General features: G+C 40.9%; 1 protein-coding gene across 3 annotated transcripts in view; it reads left to right on the top strand.

Annotated features, from left to right (window-relative positions):
* LOC137127242 (plexin-A2-like) overlaps positions 1–15,536 on the top strand; it is a 68,033-nt gene that overhangs the window by 12,283 nt on the left and 40,214 nt on the right. For all 3 annotated transcript variants that reach the window (XM_067503928.1, XM_067503929.1, XM_067503930.1), the window contains exons 3-4: positions 1,507–1,689; positions 12,805–12,939. In XM_067503928.1, coding sequence (XP_067360029.1) covers positions 1,507–1,689; positions 12,805–12,939 — 318 coding nt within the window. The remainder of the gene's footprint in view (positions 1–1,506; positions 1,690–12,804; positions 12,940–15,536) is intronic.

The following is a 15,536-nucleotide window of genomic DNA, read 5'->3' as shown; positions in this document are numbered from 1 at the left end:
TAATATATCTGACAGTCAGGCAGCCCGAGCTCTGCCGAAGACACTATTCAGATTTTCAAGATCCCACGAAAGCAGAAGAGCTGGAGGAGATTAATTGCACAATGCTAATCAGAGGAGTTTTGTATGGAGCTTTGATTTCATTCACGGGTTTAGGCGCAGACTCCCGCCTTCGTCTCCTCCCTCTCTCCTTCCCCATATCCTTCTGTCTGCTCTTGTCACTGTCAGCAGCATTTGAACCTTCTGAGAAATGTTCCTGATCTTGAGACTAGGACTTTCTTGTAATGGTCCGAGGTCTGTGCCTTTGTGAAAGCTCTAACTCTGCACAATGAGTAGCTTTCATGGCAGCAAGTTAAAAGTACACCATGAAAACAATGATATTGATCACGTCCATCGCTCTGGTGGTTCCCAACATGTACTTTCGTTCCACTTCCATAAAGGATCAAACAAATAACATGTAATGATCTTAATGAAAGCAAACTCTGTGAGGAGGGAGATACACAATAATTCAGTAATTAACTCTGGTTGCATAGTTAATGCTTTCATAGCTATAATAGACTGTAAATTTAGCACAATAATTACGCTTTGTTAAGATGTCATTAGAGCATGTGCTTTGGTTACAAAATTAATTAGTATACTCATTGTGAAAGATGAACAACCAAGTGTTGCTTGCTTTGTGAGATAGATAGTGATAACAGTATCTGATACATAATTGTCCCATAATTGTACATGTACATACAAAAAAAACCAAACAGTTCAGTATCATTTTGATTTGATTCTATAAGAAGAAACTTTCCGAACTTCACTGGTCATTCTCTGTAAAGTTCATGAACAGAGCTTGATGAAAGAAAAAGCATAGTAAGGACTAATGTGTGCATAACAAGTAGGTGTTGTGAAATGAACAACTAGCTGCCCTAAAAAGTAGATTTATATACAGAGTGAGAGAAAATTAACAAAGGTTGGAGGTGTGTGCTAGTAGATGTAACAAAGCCTGACATCTCTCCTGCCATGTACTTGTGTGATGTCAGATCAAGTGATCTAAAAATCCCATAAACAGTTGCAAAATACACAGAAATTCTTGTGTTTGCCATCAGCAATTAGTCTGCTCCACAAATTTCCCCCGCTCTGAGGCTTGTTGATACACACAGCGGCGCAACCCCTTTTGAAGCATCCATTTTTAACCCTGAAAATTGTTCGCTTAACGCATGTTAGGCTTTGCAGAAGTCAGTTTGAGTTCTCTTCTTATATTTGATTGTGTCTACAGTGATCTCAATCATTTTTCGGCTCCCATTTATGCTCTTCCCTCTCTCGCCTTACCTCCACCTCCTCTCTCATCTTCACCCATCGTGCTGTTCATTTTCTCCCCCTTTCCTTCTTCCTTTAACGTCTCCTGTTTTCTATATCTTCTAAAACACACACACACACACACACCTCTGCTTTCATCCTGCATACATGCTTTCTTCATCTTGACCCCCACACTCATCTCATCCTTCCGTCTCTTCCTTGCAGCCCGTTCCCATTGATGATCACTTCTGTGGCCTGGATATAAACCAGCCCCTGGGGGGTTCCCAGCTGGTGACGGGTTGGACAGTGTTCACTGAGAGCAGGGACAGGCTGACCTCTGTCTCCTCCTATGTCTACAATGGACACAGTGTGGTCTTCCTGGGCACCAGAAGTGGACGGCTAAAAAAGGTGAGAGCAAAAACATACTGAACTGGTGAGCAGACGAGATGTTTAATGAAGCAGTGTTTCTTTTTTGTTTTGTTCTTTCACTGAAATCGACACTATTTGGTCAGATTGATTGAAATTAATAACTGGGAGGAGATTAAACTGCACTGAGATCCTCCTACTGACACCTCAGTACTCTGCTGGATACCCAACCATTCCTTTAAGTTGCTGTTGGTAACCTACTGGCTGATTGGCCTCCTCCGATGAGTGTCTCCCTGTTTTATGTTTTTTGCCCATATTGCAGATTTGCACATTGATGTACAGCACAGTAGGTCTGAGGTGCTGCTGGTTGTTAAAACGAGTCAAAAATGATGTGGACAAAGCAAAACCTATGCACATTTCTCATTCTAGCATCTTTTTGTCAGCCTCCCCCATATGGTAAACATCCATGTCGTGTTTTCCTTTAAAATGCCGAAGGCCATTGAGCTAAAGCAAAGATTCACTGCTAACTTCACTGTGAGATGATCAAGGTCAGTTTCACTTCTAGATTCCCCTTGGACATTATACAACTGTTTTCAATGGCTGCATACTATTCCCTGTAATACACAAACCTGAAGTAGAAAATTTGTGTAATACCCCTTTAGTGTCCCCTATTATCTTTGAGGGTATAGGTGAGAAAGCAATATCATATCACAGAGAAATATCATGCGTAGCTGTTGTTAATGTCACCATCATTCCACATTTATGTGACAACGATCTTTAACCCATTAACACTAATTAGCATGATGATCTGCTAAATTAATGATCTAATTAGCATAAGTGGTTATGTATAATATATCATTGTGATTATGGGAGGGCATTCTGCAGCTGCACAAAGGTGCAGTAAACATGTAGCACTACAGCTTGCAGCACTGGTGCATGTAGCACCGGTGCTCTTAGATGAGAACAACTCCATGTAAATCTCCATTCGTGACTACTTGAGCCAAAAGTGAAGCACGCACGTGTTCCTTCGCTTCCTTTGTGCTGTTTGAAAATAACAGGACATTATGCAGCTCTAGTGCCTCTTGTTTAACTGTGTCCTGGTGGAGTTTGGTTTGAATGGCTTTTAGCATTACAAAGTATTTAAATGACCACTCATTTTTAACATTTTACGTATGCACTTTAATTTGCTCATGTTTATAAATAGCAGTAGATTTGTAAGCACATGTTTGGTTTTGAATCCTAAATAAATTTAACAACTCAACAATTATATATATATATAAATAAATTCAACAACTCAACAATTATATATATATATATATAATTGTTGAGTTGTTGAATTTATTTAGGATTCAAAACCAAACATGTGCTTAAATTCACCAGCTTGCAAAGCCTAATTATTTTAGTTATCGTTCAGTTTTCAAATTTCACTTTATGTGTTTTGATTTTATTTTTTTGTATTTTTTATGAAGGTATCTAGTAACATCTTACATTTCTCTTATAGTAAAGACTAGAGACTATAACCAAAAAGAAATGTATACATTTTATTGTGCTGGAGAGCACCCCCACAGCCTGTGATAGTATCCAGGCTGCACCCTGCCCCACTGGGCACTATCACAGGGCAACACATAGAGTCACACAACCAAGACCACAAAGCAAAGCCACAGCCATCATTTGGATTCAAACTGGTGTTGTCACACTGTTCTTCATTACAATGTTCATTTTTAGTTGACCAACAAACACAGTTCGGCTGTCAGCATTATACACATCTGTAGCTGAATCGGAAAACAGTCAATTATTCCTACTCCGCTGACTGCTAAAAATGAATGGTGCCCAGCTGTTTTAGAAAGTCACTTGGTCTGTTTAATAAAATTTAATTAATAGATACATTTGTTTTTAAAGATCTCTGAACAAATGATTGTAGGGATAGACTGGAGAATTCCAAAAGCATTACAAAACAGATGAAAGCAGTACTGGTTTTGGTCATTTAATTGGATTTACTAAAAATAAGTAAAGGAATTTTATATTCCCTGCTTTAAATTCTAAATTAGATTTCCTTTTGTTCCAAGTGTAAATTTGATTCTTCTGCTTCTGCTTCAAGTTTAACTCAGTCTGGTGTTTTAGAGACTTTTTCTACTGCTTGACTTTCATTTAACATATCAGGTATAAGGCGAGGCAGCGTGTGCCTGAAACAAGCTGAGTATGACACACTGCCCATGTGTTTTAAAGAAGTGAGGTTGAAGTGTTGATAGTGATTCTGAACGGCTACGATCTGAGCCAGAGGAAAAGCCTGCAGTAAGAGACAGATGTAAGATGATAAATGTTCTGGAAATGAATGTTGGTATTTTTTAAGACATTCGTGGTGTTGTAGAATTTGTACATTTGAAACTATTAGTGTTTGAGTGTAGAAGGAAGTTTAAAGAAAGAAGTTTAAATTTTTGTTTCTTTGGGGCTGCATCTAGATTTTTTTTGTATTATCTGGTATTATTTTCTTCAAATAAAGTATTGTTGGGTTATAAAATATAATTTCAAAAAATTCTGAAAGCATGCACATGCGCAGAATGATTTTTAAAAATTTGATCAATACTCAGAACCCCAACGTTTTTCTATTTAATAAGTTTGCTTGGACCTAAATGACGATTTGCTAATCAAAATAGTTGCTGATACATTTTCTGTCAAGGAACTGACAAATCATTCTAGCTCTAGACTATACTTTCAGCCCCGTACAGCTGGGAAGTCGTTGAATGGAGAGTTCGTGCTCGTCAAATTGTCACAGGTTGGATTTCTGACAGGCACATTCCTAACTATAGTAAATTGAGCCACATGTGTGTAGCATTCCTCGTCCACAGAAGTACCATAACCTAATTCTGAGAGGTTCATGAAGTTGATTTAAGTCATTGTCCATCATGTTTTATTTCAAATACATAGTGTAATGATATATTATTATCAAGTTTTTCAAGGCTCATTTTTTGATCTAACTGCATTGATTTCGTATCACCGCGGGCTCTGCTCTCTGCACAGTCGTGCGGCATGCAGCCGACTGAGGAAATGTGCGAGAGGACTGTTGTGACATTAGCCTGGGGGTGTCGGTCTTATGAGGAGCAATCTGTCTGACACACAAACACACACACACACACACACAGATCCAGACTGGGACCACAGACAGCATCAGAGCAACTCTTTCATTGGATGAGCCATCAGGGAAAAAAGACAAGATAGCCTGACAGAAACTGAGACAGACAATGTGAGACAAAGACAGAAGAACGGGGCCAAGGGAAGAAAGAAACAACAAATATAAAAACTAAAAAACAGACATTAAATGAGAAAAAAAAGGTGTATAATTTAAGACTAAAGCAGCTGAAGGTAAATGGAAACACCCAGAAAAAGGAGGGTTTAAATTTTGTTCAGGATGTGATCAGTGAGAAATCCATCATTACTGCTTTAAGTGCAGAGTGCGTAAAGCCCAAAGTTTGTCCTTACATTGATAGAACATGCAGCTAAGATTCAGACTCCCAGGAGCCTCTGAAGAACACGGGGTCACCTCTTCAGTCCTTTTCCATCAGCCTTAAATGGACAGGCTGGGCGGAAATGGGGCATGACAATAAATGCCATCAGCAGATCATTCTGACAGGAGGGCCATCGCAAAGGTCAGGCCTTCCACAGGAAGGGTGTAATCAGGGTGAAAGGCCACAGAGATAACCAACAGCCTCACCATGCTGGCTCCATACAGCATATGGATGTGTCCATCAAAGTCAGCATCAGAGATTAAAGTACCTCTGTTCCAGATATAATAAGGCAGTTCTGTTCCATTAGGTGCTTAACCTTTTAAGAGGCTTTACACTAGGAACAATCTACATTAATGATATGAATCCAGGTAAAAGTCATTATCTCATAGTCTCCTAGAGGAGAGGTGGATAGACTTGTGAAATTCTGTAAAATTACACATTTACATATAACGTAATTGCATTCTTAAGATGGATAGAATATATCAAACAATCCTCTTGGATTTCTCATGTCTTACCCAGATATTAGAGACTGAATGTTGCTTTCCAGTTAAAAGCTTTTGGAAAAGACTGCAATAACTGTGACAGGCAGTTGGTTGCTGTGCTAATAACCACATAAACAGTACTTATGCAGGCCTGTTTTGTACTGAACTGAAATTGTGATTACTGGACTTACTGTAAGTCAAAGGCAGAGTCATAATAATGCAGCATTACATGATTGCTTTGATGAAGTCCTTACTTATCTTAGGTAAGAAATCACTGAATCACACAGTCACCGGCAAATAAGTAAATCTGTTTGTAATTCACAGTAGCAGGAAGTAGCCAGTGGCGGAGCAGCAAGGATGTTGTTCTTTTCATTCCTGCAAGAAAAACATTACCCCAGGTTTTATATTCCATTTTGCTCTTCTGTAGGAAAGACAGGTGATTTTTGTCTCCATGCCACTGTAGCCAAGCAAGTAAGTAGACAGCAAACCCACTGTAGAATGACATTATACCTTTGCTTACCCTGTAGCAGCCTCAAACACATAACAGGTGTTGAGTGGAATTGATTTTCTGGGGAAATGTTTCTGCAGAGCATAGTAATGCTCAGAAGGACTACAGTGGCATACAGAGTGAAAGTGGTTTCCCTGGCATGGTGGTTATATTGAGATTGAGTAACTCAATAGCAAGACGTTCCTACTTTCTGTTTGCGTGTGTCGCAAATCGAGGCGAAATCAATGACGTCATAGCTGTCGCACAGGAACTACAGTAACATTTTTGTATAATTCTACCCTTTAATGTGCACCAGAAGACTTCACCTAAGGGCAGAAAATGCTCTCGACCGGCTGGAAGGGGTGAAATAGTGGTTCGAGAACCTGTCCTTTAACTGAAGCATCACAAATTTCATCCCTGAGCCACTCACTGATGCTTTTATCATTCAGTCATTGAAAGAGATCTAATTATGTGCTGGTAAATATTATTTGTATTATGAAGAGGATGCAGTGTTAAATAGAATAAAAACAGACCAGCTGTTTTTTTTTCAGTGGCTGCACATTCTTAGCAGCAGTGTTTCCTCAGGAATGGTTGAAAATGTTAAGCTCACAGCAAATGAAGCCTTAGTCAAATACCCTGATGTGCAAATAGTGGATTCATTATGGCTTATTGAGAGTTTACTGGGTGGGGAAATTCTCCAGCGCACGGCTAAATGACTTGAACTTCTCAAAGTCACGGTTTCTAAGAGGGGCCGGGAAGGTGAGATTTGGTGGGAGAGATCATTCGAATGCAGTTTTTGAGGAGGAGGAGGAGGAGGAGGAGGAGGGATGCTGGTAGCATAGGTGTGTTTGAGGCAAAATTGAAAGGTTTTTCATGGCTGCATGAAGGGAACTGGACCTCAGGCTAATCGCTTTTAGATGTCTAAATACAGTACAGCTGAAATGTAGTATTAGGAGAGGCAATTGTGTGAGAACATGCAGTATAAAGGTGTTCAACTTACTGTATTTCCTGACTGCAGTTTTATTTAGCAGCTCCATCTCTTTCCCCAGCTCTCCTTTGTCTGCTCTTTCATTTCTTTGTCCCGCTCAGTTGCACAAATGGAAACACACACAAGGACTGTGACTGCACTGCGGTCAGGAAAATGAAGACCATACGGGTGCCATGAATTGTTCCACTGTCCCCCTCCCACTGCTTTTGTTGGTGGGCCATGGGAACCTGACAAACAATGGGAATGATTGGAGGGATGGGGGTCGTATGGAGGAGGACAGGAAACAGAGAACAGGAAACCATGTCCTCAAGGAGAGAGAAAAGAAGTGAACATGCAGAGACTGAGAGGAGACTGTGGTAAAGTTGTAGAAATTGTGGGATGAAGACTTGGATGCTGGCCATGCAGCGGAAGGTTATGAAGAACTGAAAAATTGGCCGCTTCCACTGTTCAACAATAACCTTAAAAAACACACACACACACTCCATGACCTCTCTTCCGACCCAGTTGCTAATCACATTTAGACATGGGCATTTGCCAGCGTACAATGTATCTAGTGGCTGTGATCAATATTCGTCTCTTTGTGACTATAGTTAATGTGATGGCTGAATGATTAGTCGTGTCTTGTAATACACATCTCCACCTCAGTGACCCCTCCTCCCTTAAACGCTCTAAGTTTTCATTAGCAGCTCCTCTCTGTCCTGCGCTTCGTCTCATTAGCATTCACAGAACCGTGATGGATATATGGGCTAATCAATGCTCGCTCTCCTCGGCTGCCATCTGCGATTCGACCATATGCACAGGCACTCAACCTTAAAGGTGGCCAGTTGTCTTGCCCTTATGTCGCTGCATGCCCCATGTCACAATATTGAGTCAAGCCTAGGAGCATCCACATTGAATTCAGTGCCCAAATCTGTCTCGGTGACACACTGCGTACATCGATGTTAGATCCAGTCTTGCATGTATTTTCACTCTGTGGCCTTTTCCAGTGTAATGGAAAATTGTCGGTGCGGTTTCCTGCCAAATTGTAACTTTTGGATAATGTGTGAGAAAAACAATGCTCGACTCTAAGCCAGCATGCAGGAGGACGCATTGTTTTGTCATGAAGTGACTGAGGAAGACAGGTTTGCAGGAAAGAAAATTGACGATGTGTCTAGTTAAGTTGCACTAACCGTTCTTCAGGGACATAAATGGTCAGAGTGACAGATTGGAGAGTGACTGGCTGAACTGAGAAGGCCTCGCCTCCTGTGTCACCATCCATATGTTTAGTTTATTGGGGTAAATTTTGAGGGCAAAGAACGGCTGGCCACATATGGACACACTCTTTTAAGCTTGGATGTGGGTGACCACGGAACCGTCATCTGCTTTGATCAATCTACAGCCGTTGTGGGGACTTTTTCCTGTATATTTTGCCTCAGCATGAATAAAATCATCACCTGAAATTAATCTCAAAATCAATGCCACATGTAAACACTCACAGGAAAGACATTCGGGTGAGTGTATTGCTCATGCAAGGCCTGGGAGTTTTAAAACACAGCCAACTCGGTTCAAGCCAAATGACATCTTAGAAGCCTGGGTACTTTTTTTCTTTAGTTTTTTGTTTTCTTTGGATCTCACAGGATGAGAGTGCAGTCGAGCATTTAAGATGCAAACCCAGCCACGAGAAAGGGAGGCTGTTTTTTGCTAAGAGCACACGGGCTCAGGTTGCATACACTTTCTGTTTGTGGAAGCCATGCTAAGCTGGGTTGTTTATATCCAGGGAGTTTTAGCAGCAGAAAGGATATTGCTGCTATTGGCTTAAATATTATTCATGGGTTAAATATATATCATCATCAAGAGACACTGGGGGTAAAAAGCTAACTGAGATTGTATGAACATGTGGCACTAATGGCAAATCGGTTCAGTTCTTATGTTACGGTGCGTGACTTGGGCCACACAGGGGGAGTCTGGTTACATCTAAAAAGGTTTACTGATATCCAGTCCCCGATACCGACTTTGAAGCTTTACTTTATAAATCAAGCAAAAGAATGTGGAAAATACATAGAAATGCATTGGCATGGCTGATTGGACACATTATTAATCCAAAACAAGATGTAGGAAAACGAACCACAATTGCATAAAACACAGTAGATTACGAAGCAAAGAAAGTTAGTTGCTGCTGTTGCAGTCAACAGTAATGTTCACAGCCACACTAGCTCCAGACCCCACGTCTCTCCCCCTACAATCCCCAGGTGCTGTAGCTATAATGTCGGGCAGCTGCATGGATTTGCAAACTATCTGTTGCACGTGAATCACTCATTTGTCCGGCAGAAACAGAGCGGCTACATCCATGTGTGCGTTCATGCCCTTCAACTGCCTGAGGACTTTCCACTGTTGGAAAACCTTTTTCATTTCTTCTTCTTCTGACCTTCTCCTCTTGTTCACTTGTGTAGGCTGTCTTTGGAAGCAGTGGAGTTACACATTTCCTTTCCAGTAATATTGTCAATTTCCAGCTTTACTGGCTCTTTCACCCCAACCCTCTTCTGTGCAGTCAACATGTAGAGCAGGAAAATTTAAGATTGAGTGTAATCACATTTGGGATCTGGCCAGCAGAAACATGTGCTATGTGTGGCAAAAGGTTAAAGGAAAATTTTGTCAATCTTATCTGGATTTTACCAAGATGCTCACAACGACTAGTGCAACTGGTTCTGTACTAATATTGCACTATACTGAATGTTGCACATTAGGTGTGTGTTCCAGAACGGATTCCTATTGATCAAGCATGTGATCATGTATTTAGTTTAATTGAATTCTTAAAGTGTACGTGTCTTTAATTGCATGGTTGTGAGATGAGGGTGTGTGTCTGCACGTGTGCAACTTTGTGTGTCGTTTCCTACAAGCAGGCTCATTATAAAACCAATTAAACTCGCCTCACTCTCATTATGGAGCTGTGGGGCTTAAGGAGAGATTGAGGACCTGTTGTACTCCCAGATGGATTCTGCCTGGTCAGCCCCGTTTCAAATGATAAAACACTTTTAAATTCGCTGAAATCAAACACCCCACACTGGTCAGAATGGGTCAGTGTTCGTCTGAGATCATGCCTGCTCCCCTCGGCCCTCAGTCACTCTCACCCTGCTAACTAAAACCAGCCGCAGTATCTCCCCTTCTCCAGATGATTGTTTTGGAGTTTGTTTTTTTTTTTTTTTATAGATGGGTTCACCGCAGAATTGCTTACATTCTCTGATCTGTGCTATTTATGAAATAAAGTGTGGGAAAACACAATATAAACTGGCTCCATTACAGCGTGGGACTGTTGTTTGGGAGAGGAGGAATAGGATAAGGAGGAAGAGGAGGACGAGTAGGGACAAAAGAAAAGAAACACACAATGACTTGGAGAGAAAGAAGCTTAGATAATCTTAGATAAATCTGCCTATGAAAAAACTACTTAGAGGACAGGATTGTTCAGTGTTGAGGTAATGACAGTCTGACCAGTGACAAACAAACTGTGTCCCCTTATGATCTGCCATCAGCAGATGATCCCGTGACTCATTACTTTAGTGTTTTCGTAAGTGGAAGGTGACGCCCCACCTTCTCCGTACCTCAGTGTTTACCCTACCACCCACATAAACCAACACACAGGCGCGCACACACACACAGTGTTTGCACATATTTTCTTCCTCCCTTTTTCATTCTTGGCTGGCGGAGCTGACGGTTGGAGAGGCACAGCTGCCTGAAAGATGGAGGCGTGATTGATTGATGAAGTTTTGGTGCCCAGGGGATCCAATCATGTAATCAGTTTGTATTGATTGACTGTCCCCATTGGGAGACTGCTGAGGCTCTGCCACCGTGTGCGATCTAGAACTGGCACGCATTCAACATCTTCTGCAGTCGAATTTGATTTGGTTGCCGATGTTGCCTAAGTCCATGCATCAGGATGCATGCGGGGAAGAGTGGCATAATCGCACTGCACACGTTTCACAACACTTCCACAATTCTCTGCTCCAATTCCTCATTATCTTGAATTTATTTTAATAATTACAAGTGAGAAATTAATTCAGCTTTACTGTAATTGCATCACAGGGTTAATGATCCAATCTCTCTGGAATTTAAATTAGGCTTCAACCTGGGTTTGCATAACAAATTAGTATTTTTTTTTTCCTCTAGCTATCGTGCTTTATTCGGCATTTGCTCTCTCATATCGCATTTCTGACTTATATTTCGAGTGTGAAGTTATTATTACTGTATGATTCACATCATTCCTGCACCAATGGTGAAAGATGTGTCCTTATGAGAGCAAATAAGATGTTTATGTGTAATAAAAAAAATATAGGACTTACTAGTTTTTGTGGCTCATGCAATATTACCAAAACTAACAATGTGATTTATAAAAGCATAAAAAAGTTAAAACGCTTCATGTAGTAAGCACTGCAAACAGGTGGGTTATATTGGTAATAATAAATGGTTTTCAGCTTAGTCACCACTTTACATCTTTACAAGCATTTACACGTCTTCACACGGCTGCCTTTTGACAGCTCCAACATCACTAAGCCACTTCTTACGAAGACAGACCTGCTCATTTGTTTGCTTCACTGCAACAGCACATCTTGTTTGTAGACAGAGGTGGGAAAAGAGAATCGAAAACCCTTCAACAGTGGGCATCTGTTATCTATGCTTGCATTTAATGAGCCCCAAAAGATTGCTGAGTGAAAGGCATTCCAAAGTCAGATTAGATTGTTAAAACCCGTTTCAAAACTCAGCTGTATCGTAGCTGTAAATGTCAGTGTCACACAGGGCAATTGGACTACTGAATGAGAAACAGCTGATTTTTCTTTCCTCTTTTCTTCTCCCAGTCTCACATTTGCAGAAAATGCACATCTTGTGTTGGCACAGTAGTAATCAATACAGTGTTGAGCCTATACTGCACAACACAAGGATATATCCGATGTAAATCATGTATTCAATGAAAACAAAAGTCAAAGCATCCACACCTTTATGTCCATTGCGGGTATTATTTTTCAAGCTTTTTTTTTCAAGCTTGTGACAAAACAAGGTGGCAAAACTGTTAGTTTAAAAATTAAAAATAAAATCGTAACTGTTTGGGACAAACACAGTTACGATTTTATTTTTTTGTTTGGGACAAACGGGTGGGAAAGTTTGCTTAACTGCAAAAAAGTCAGAACCCAAATGCAGGGCGACACATGCAGATGTGAAATGGTACTGTACAGATCCGTGAGGCTTTAAAAGTGTCAGAATTTCACACTGTGGTTGGATTGATTTTGTGTCAGATGCTCCAGCTACTATAGGTTAATTCCCAAGAGTTACACATTGTAACTTTAAATCAGTGGGGGCTAGAAGTTTTCCCTGCTTCAAGACTTTGTGCACATCTCTGAAAAGGTTTCATCATGAGACATTTTGCTTGACATTACTAAAATGATCAGAGATCTGAAGTCACACATTCCTCCAAACTGAAAATATGCATTATTATCTGAGGTTTCACATCCATTTGAATTGAATACAAGAAAAACTGGGTGATCTTTGAGCTGAAACTAACAACAACGACAACAACAGTGGTGCACAGATACATACAGATGCAAAGGAAGCTTGCAAAATAATTAACAGTAGAGGACACAACTACAAATGTGTTGTAACCCTTCGGTCTCTGCGTCCTTCAGACTGACACTCACTGTCCCTTTTCCCCCATGTTTGCCTGTGTCTCTGCAGATCAGGGTGGACGGGCCTTTGGAGGAAGGCGTGCTGTATGAGACAGTTACTGTGATGAAGGATAGCAGCCCCATCCTCCGGGACATGGCCTTCTCTCTGGACAGGAGCTCTCTCTATGTCATGTCTGACAGTCAGGTGAGGAAACGCCCTCATTTCGCCGCTGCTGTCAGGAGAAACGCTGGGTGGTGGGTGATGTAGCGAATAATAAGTCCGTTCTTCAGCTGGAAGCCTGTGGGGTTTGGGACCCTTTGACAGCGACCATTTGCCATTGTGATGGGCGCTTGAGTGAGATATTCTAATGTGTATGTGAGCATAACATTTTGATTCAGAAAATTTTATCTGGCATGAGAACGTACAGTATGCAAATGTTTTTTGTAATCGAGTCAGTCCTGTTGAACTAAATGGAAAAACAATACTAATTCGCATTTTTACCGCAGCAAACAAATTCAAAAAATTCAAATTTTTAAAGCTTTAATTTGGATCAGATTTATCAGGCTATTGCAAAAAGAAATGTTTGCCTTTGTTCAGCAAAGATACCAGCATTTGTGTTAGCATAAGCATTATTGTACGTGGTTCGAAAAATAAAACCGTTTAAAATCGAAACAATTTATTACGAATAATAAATGAATGCTTTTTATTTGGAATTCCACCAGATGACTATGCCTAAAACCCAATGTGGCATTTTCTCCCCTCACATCCACATACTGTACTGTGTGTGTCTACAGTAGGCATTTTTAAATATGCAGGCTGTGTGTAAAGGGATGGATCTCTGTTCTAATTAGTTATCCATGCGAATCGACTTACAGAGCATCTTTTCTGTACCCTACACACACTTATACACATCCCGCTGTAAAAACCATTAGCAGCTTTTTGTCTGTGTGGCTGTATCCCCCTTGTCTGCTCCTCACTTGGCCCAGCATCACAGAGGCAAGCAGTTGTTGTTGTTGTTGGACGATATTCTCTGCACTCATTGGAGATAAGAGTGAACAGTGGTAATCACTTTCAACTCCCATCAAGTGATTATTTTGGCGCGGCTGCATGGCACTGTGAAATGGGATTAGGTTACAGTGTAGCCAAATAATAAATAAAAAAAAGCCCCTATCAATGCTCTCAGTTGTCAACTGACTGCTGGAATGTATTGAGCCAGAGTCACAGGACAAAAAGGCAAAGGGCACTGGGACAATTGCAGTTGTGTCAGTATTTCAGAGTGGCACTAAACTGTTTTTGGGAGCTTGGAAAAACAGCTCCAAACCAAGTATAAATGAACAAGGGATGTCATCTGAGGAAGCGAGGGAGAACAGAGATCGCATTGTGTTAGGTACCATCTTTTAGGACAAATCAAGGCAGATCTTCCTTCTGTGTGATAGAGTGGAAGAAGCAGGCCATCACTTATTGATGAGCTCTGGTCGTTCAAGGAGAGACACGCGCTCCCTTCAAGGAGATAGCCAGCTACTCTCTGCACTTCACTCCAAGCAAAAAGCAAATCCAGACTTTTTCTCTCAATATTGAAACAGCTTTGTAGCCCTCAATAGCTCGCAGCAGAGTAAAGCCTCCCTCTTTCTGTCTCCCTCTCCGTCTTTTCTCAGTTTTCCCTTGAGATTTCCCTGCAGGTGGAGAGAGGAATCCCCCAGGGAGAAGGCTTCACTCACAGATTTCCCACATTTCCGGTAGATCCCAGAGGTTAGAGATTTTCACATTCCTGGGAGCCAAACAATACAGGAATGATATGGAATGAGGAGTGTGGCACAGACAGATTGGCTGAGATCTGCCGACCCATGTGGAATAACAATGAGCTTCTCTGTCTCCTGCCGAGTGAAACACGCAGGGTTAGCATGACGATGAAGAGTGAGCAGAGAAAAGAATCAGAATCAGTGAGAATGTGGGAGGATACGTATGTGTGTTTTAGAGTGTGTCTGTGTCCACATCAAAACATCATTTGGGAACCATTATTAATATAAATATAAAAAGTCTTCACAGCACTTAATCCTTTCTCTCTCTGTGTGTAATCATTTCTAAGAATAGAAATGCTCAGCATCCAAACACACAGTAACCTCAGCTACTGTCAGTTAATGTCATTCGTCTGTCTGCAAAATGATGGCTAAGGCTTTAAACCTTAGAGAAGGGGGAAACTGCTGCAGGGTTTTTCCAGGGCAATCTCTCAAAGTACCACTCAGTAAAAAGGAACATTTTGCATGGAGTTGCACCCACCTACTTCTTTTTCTCTACCTTTTTGAACCTTCCCTCCCTCACCTGTATGTGTGTGTGCATGTTTGAATTGCATCCATAGATTTACCAGCTCCTTTACCAGATCCATCCATCGCATTCCAAAGGTTTAGGCCTGTTTCTAGCTCTTTTCGGCCCTTTAGATAGACAACAGCTTGGGAAATGGTAATGGTGAATGCTCTGCTCTTGTATAGCACTTTTCTATCTTATCGAGACCCAAAGCAATTTACACTGCTTTTCATTCATCCATTCACACTGGGTAAGCTGTTACGAAGTTGACCTGCACTCACCAAACCTCAACATGTGACAAGACAGGCCAGAAAATGGTCCCCCCTTAGGAATGAGATCCAAAAGGGATTTTTTTGTTTGTTTGTTTTACTTTCTAAATTTGTCAGTAAATACCCCATTTCATAATTTTTTAAAAGATTTTACATGTCTTGTTAGGACAGTTGCTAACAAGTTGCTAAATAAAAAAATAAATAAAACTGAGGTTGTCTAGGACATTAAAC

This window comes from Channa argus, chromosome 5 (assembly GCF_033026475.1).
Source record: "Channa argus isolate prfri chromosome 5, Channa argus male v1.0, whole genome shotgun sequence".
Taxonomy (NCBI): domain Eukaryota; kingdom Metazoa; phylum Chordata; class Actinopteri; order Anabantiformes; family Channidae; genus Channa; species Channa argus.
The sequence above is the reverse complement of the archived record's forward strand: the minus strand, read 5'-3'. Positions and strand labels throughout refer to the sequence as shown.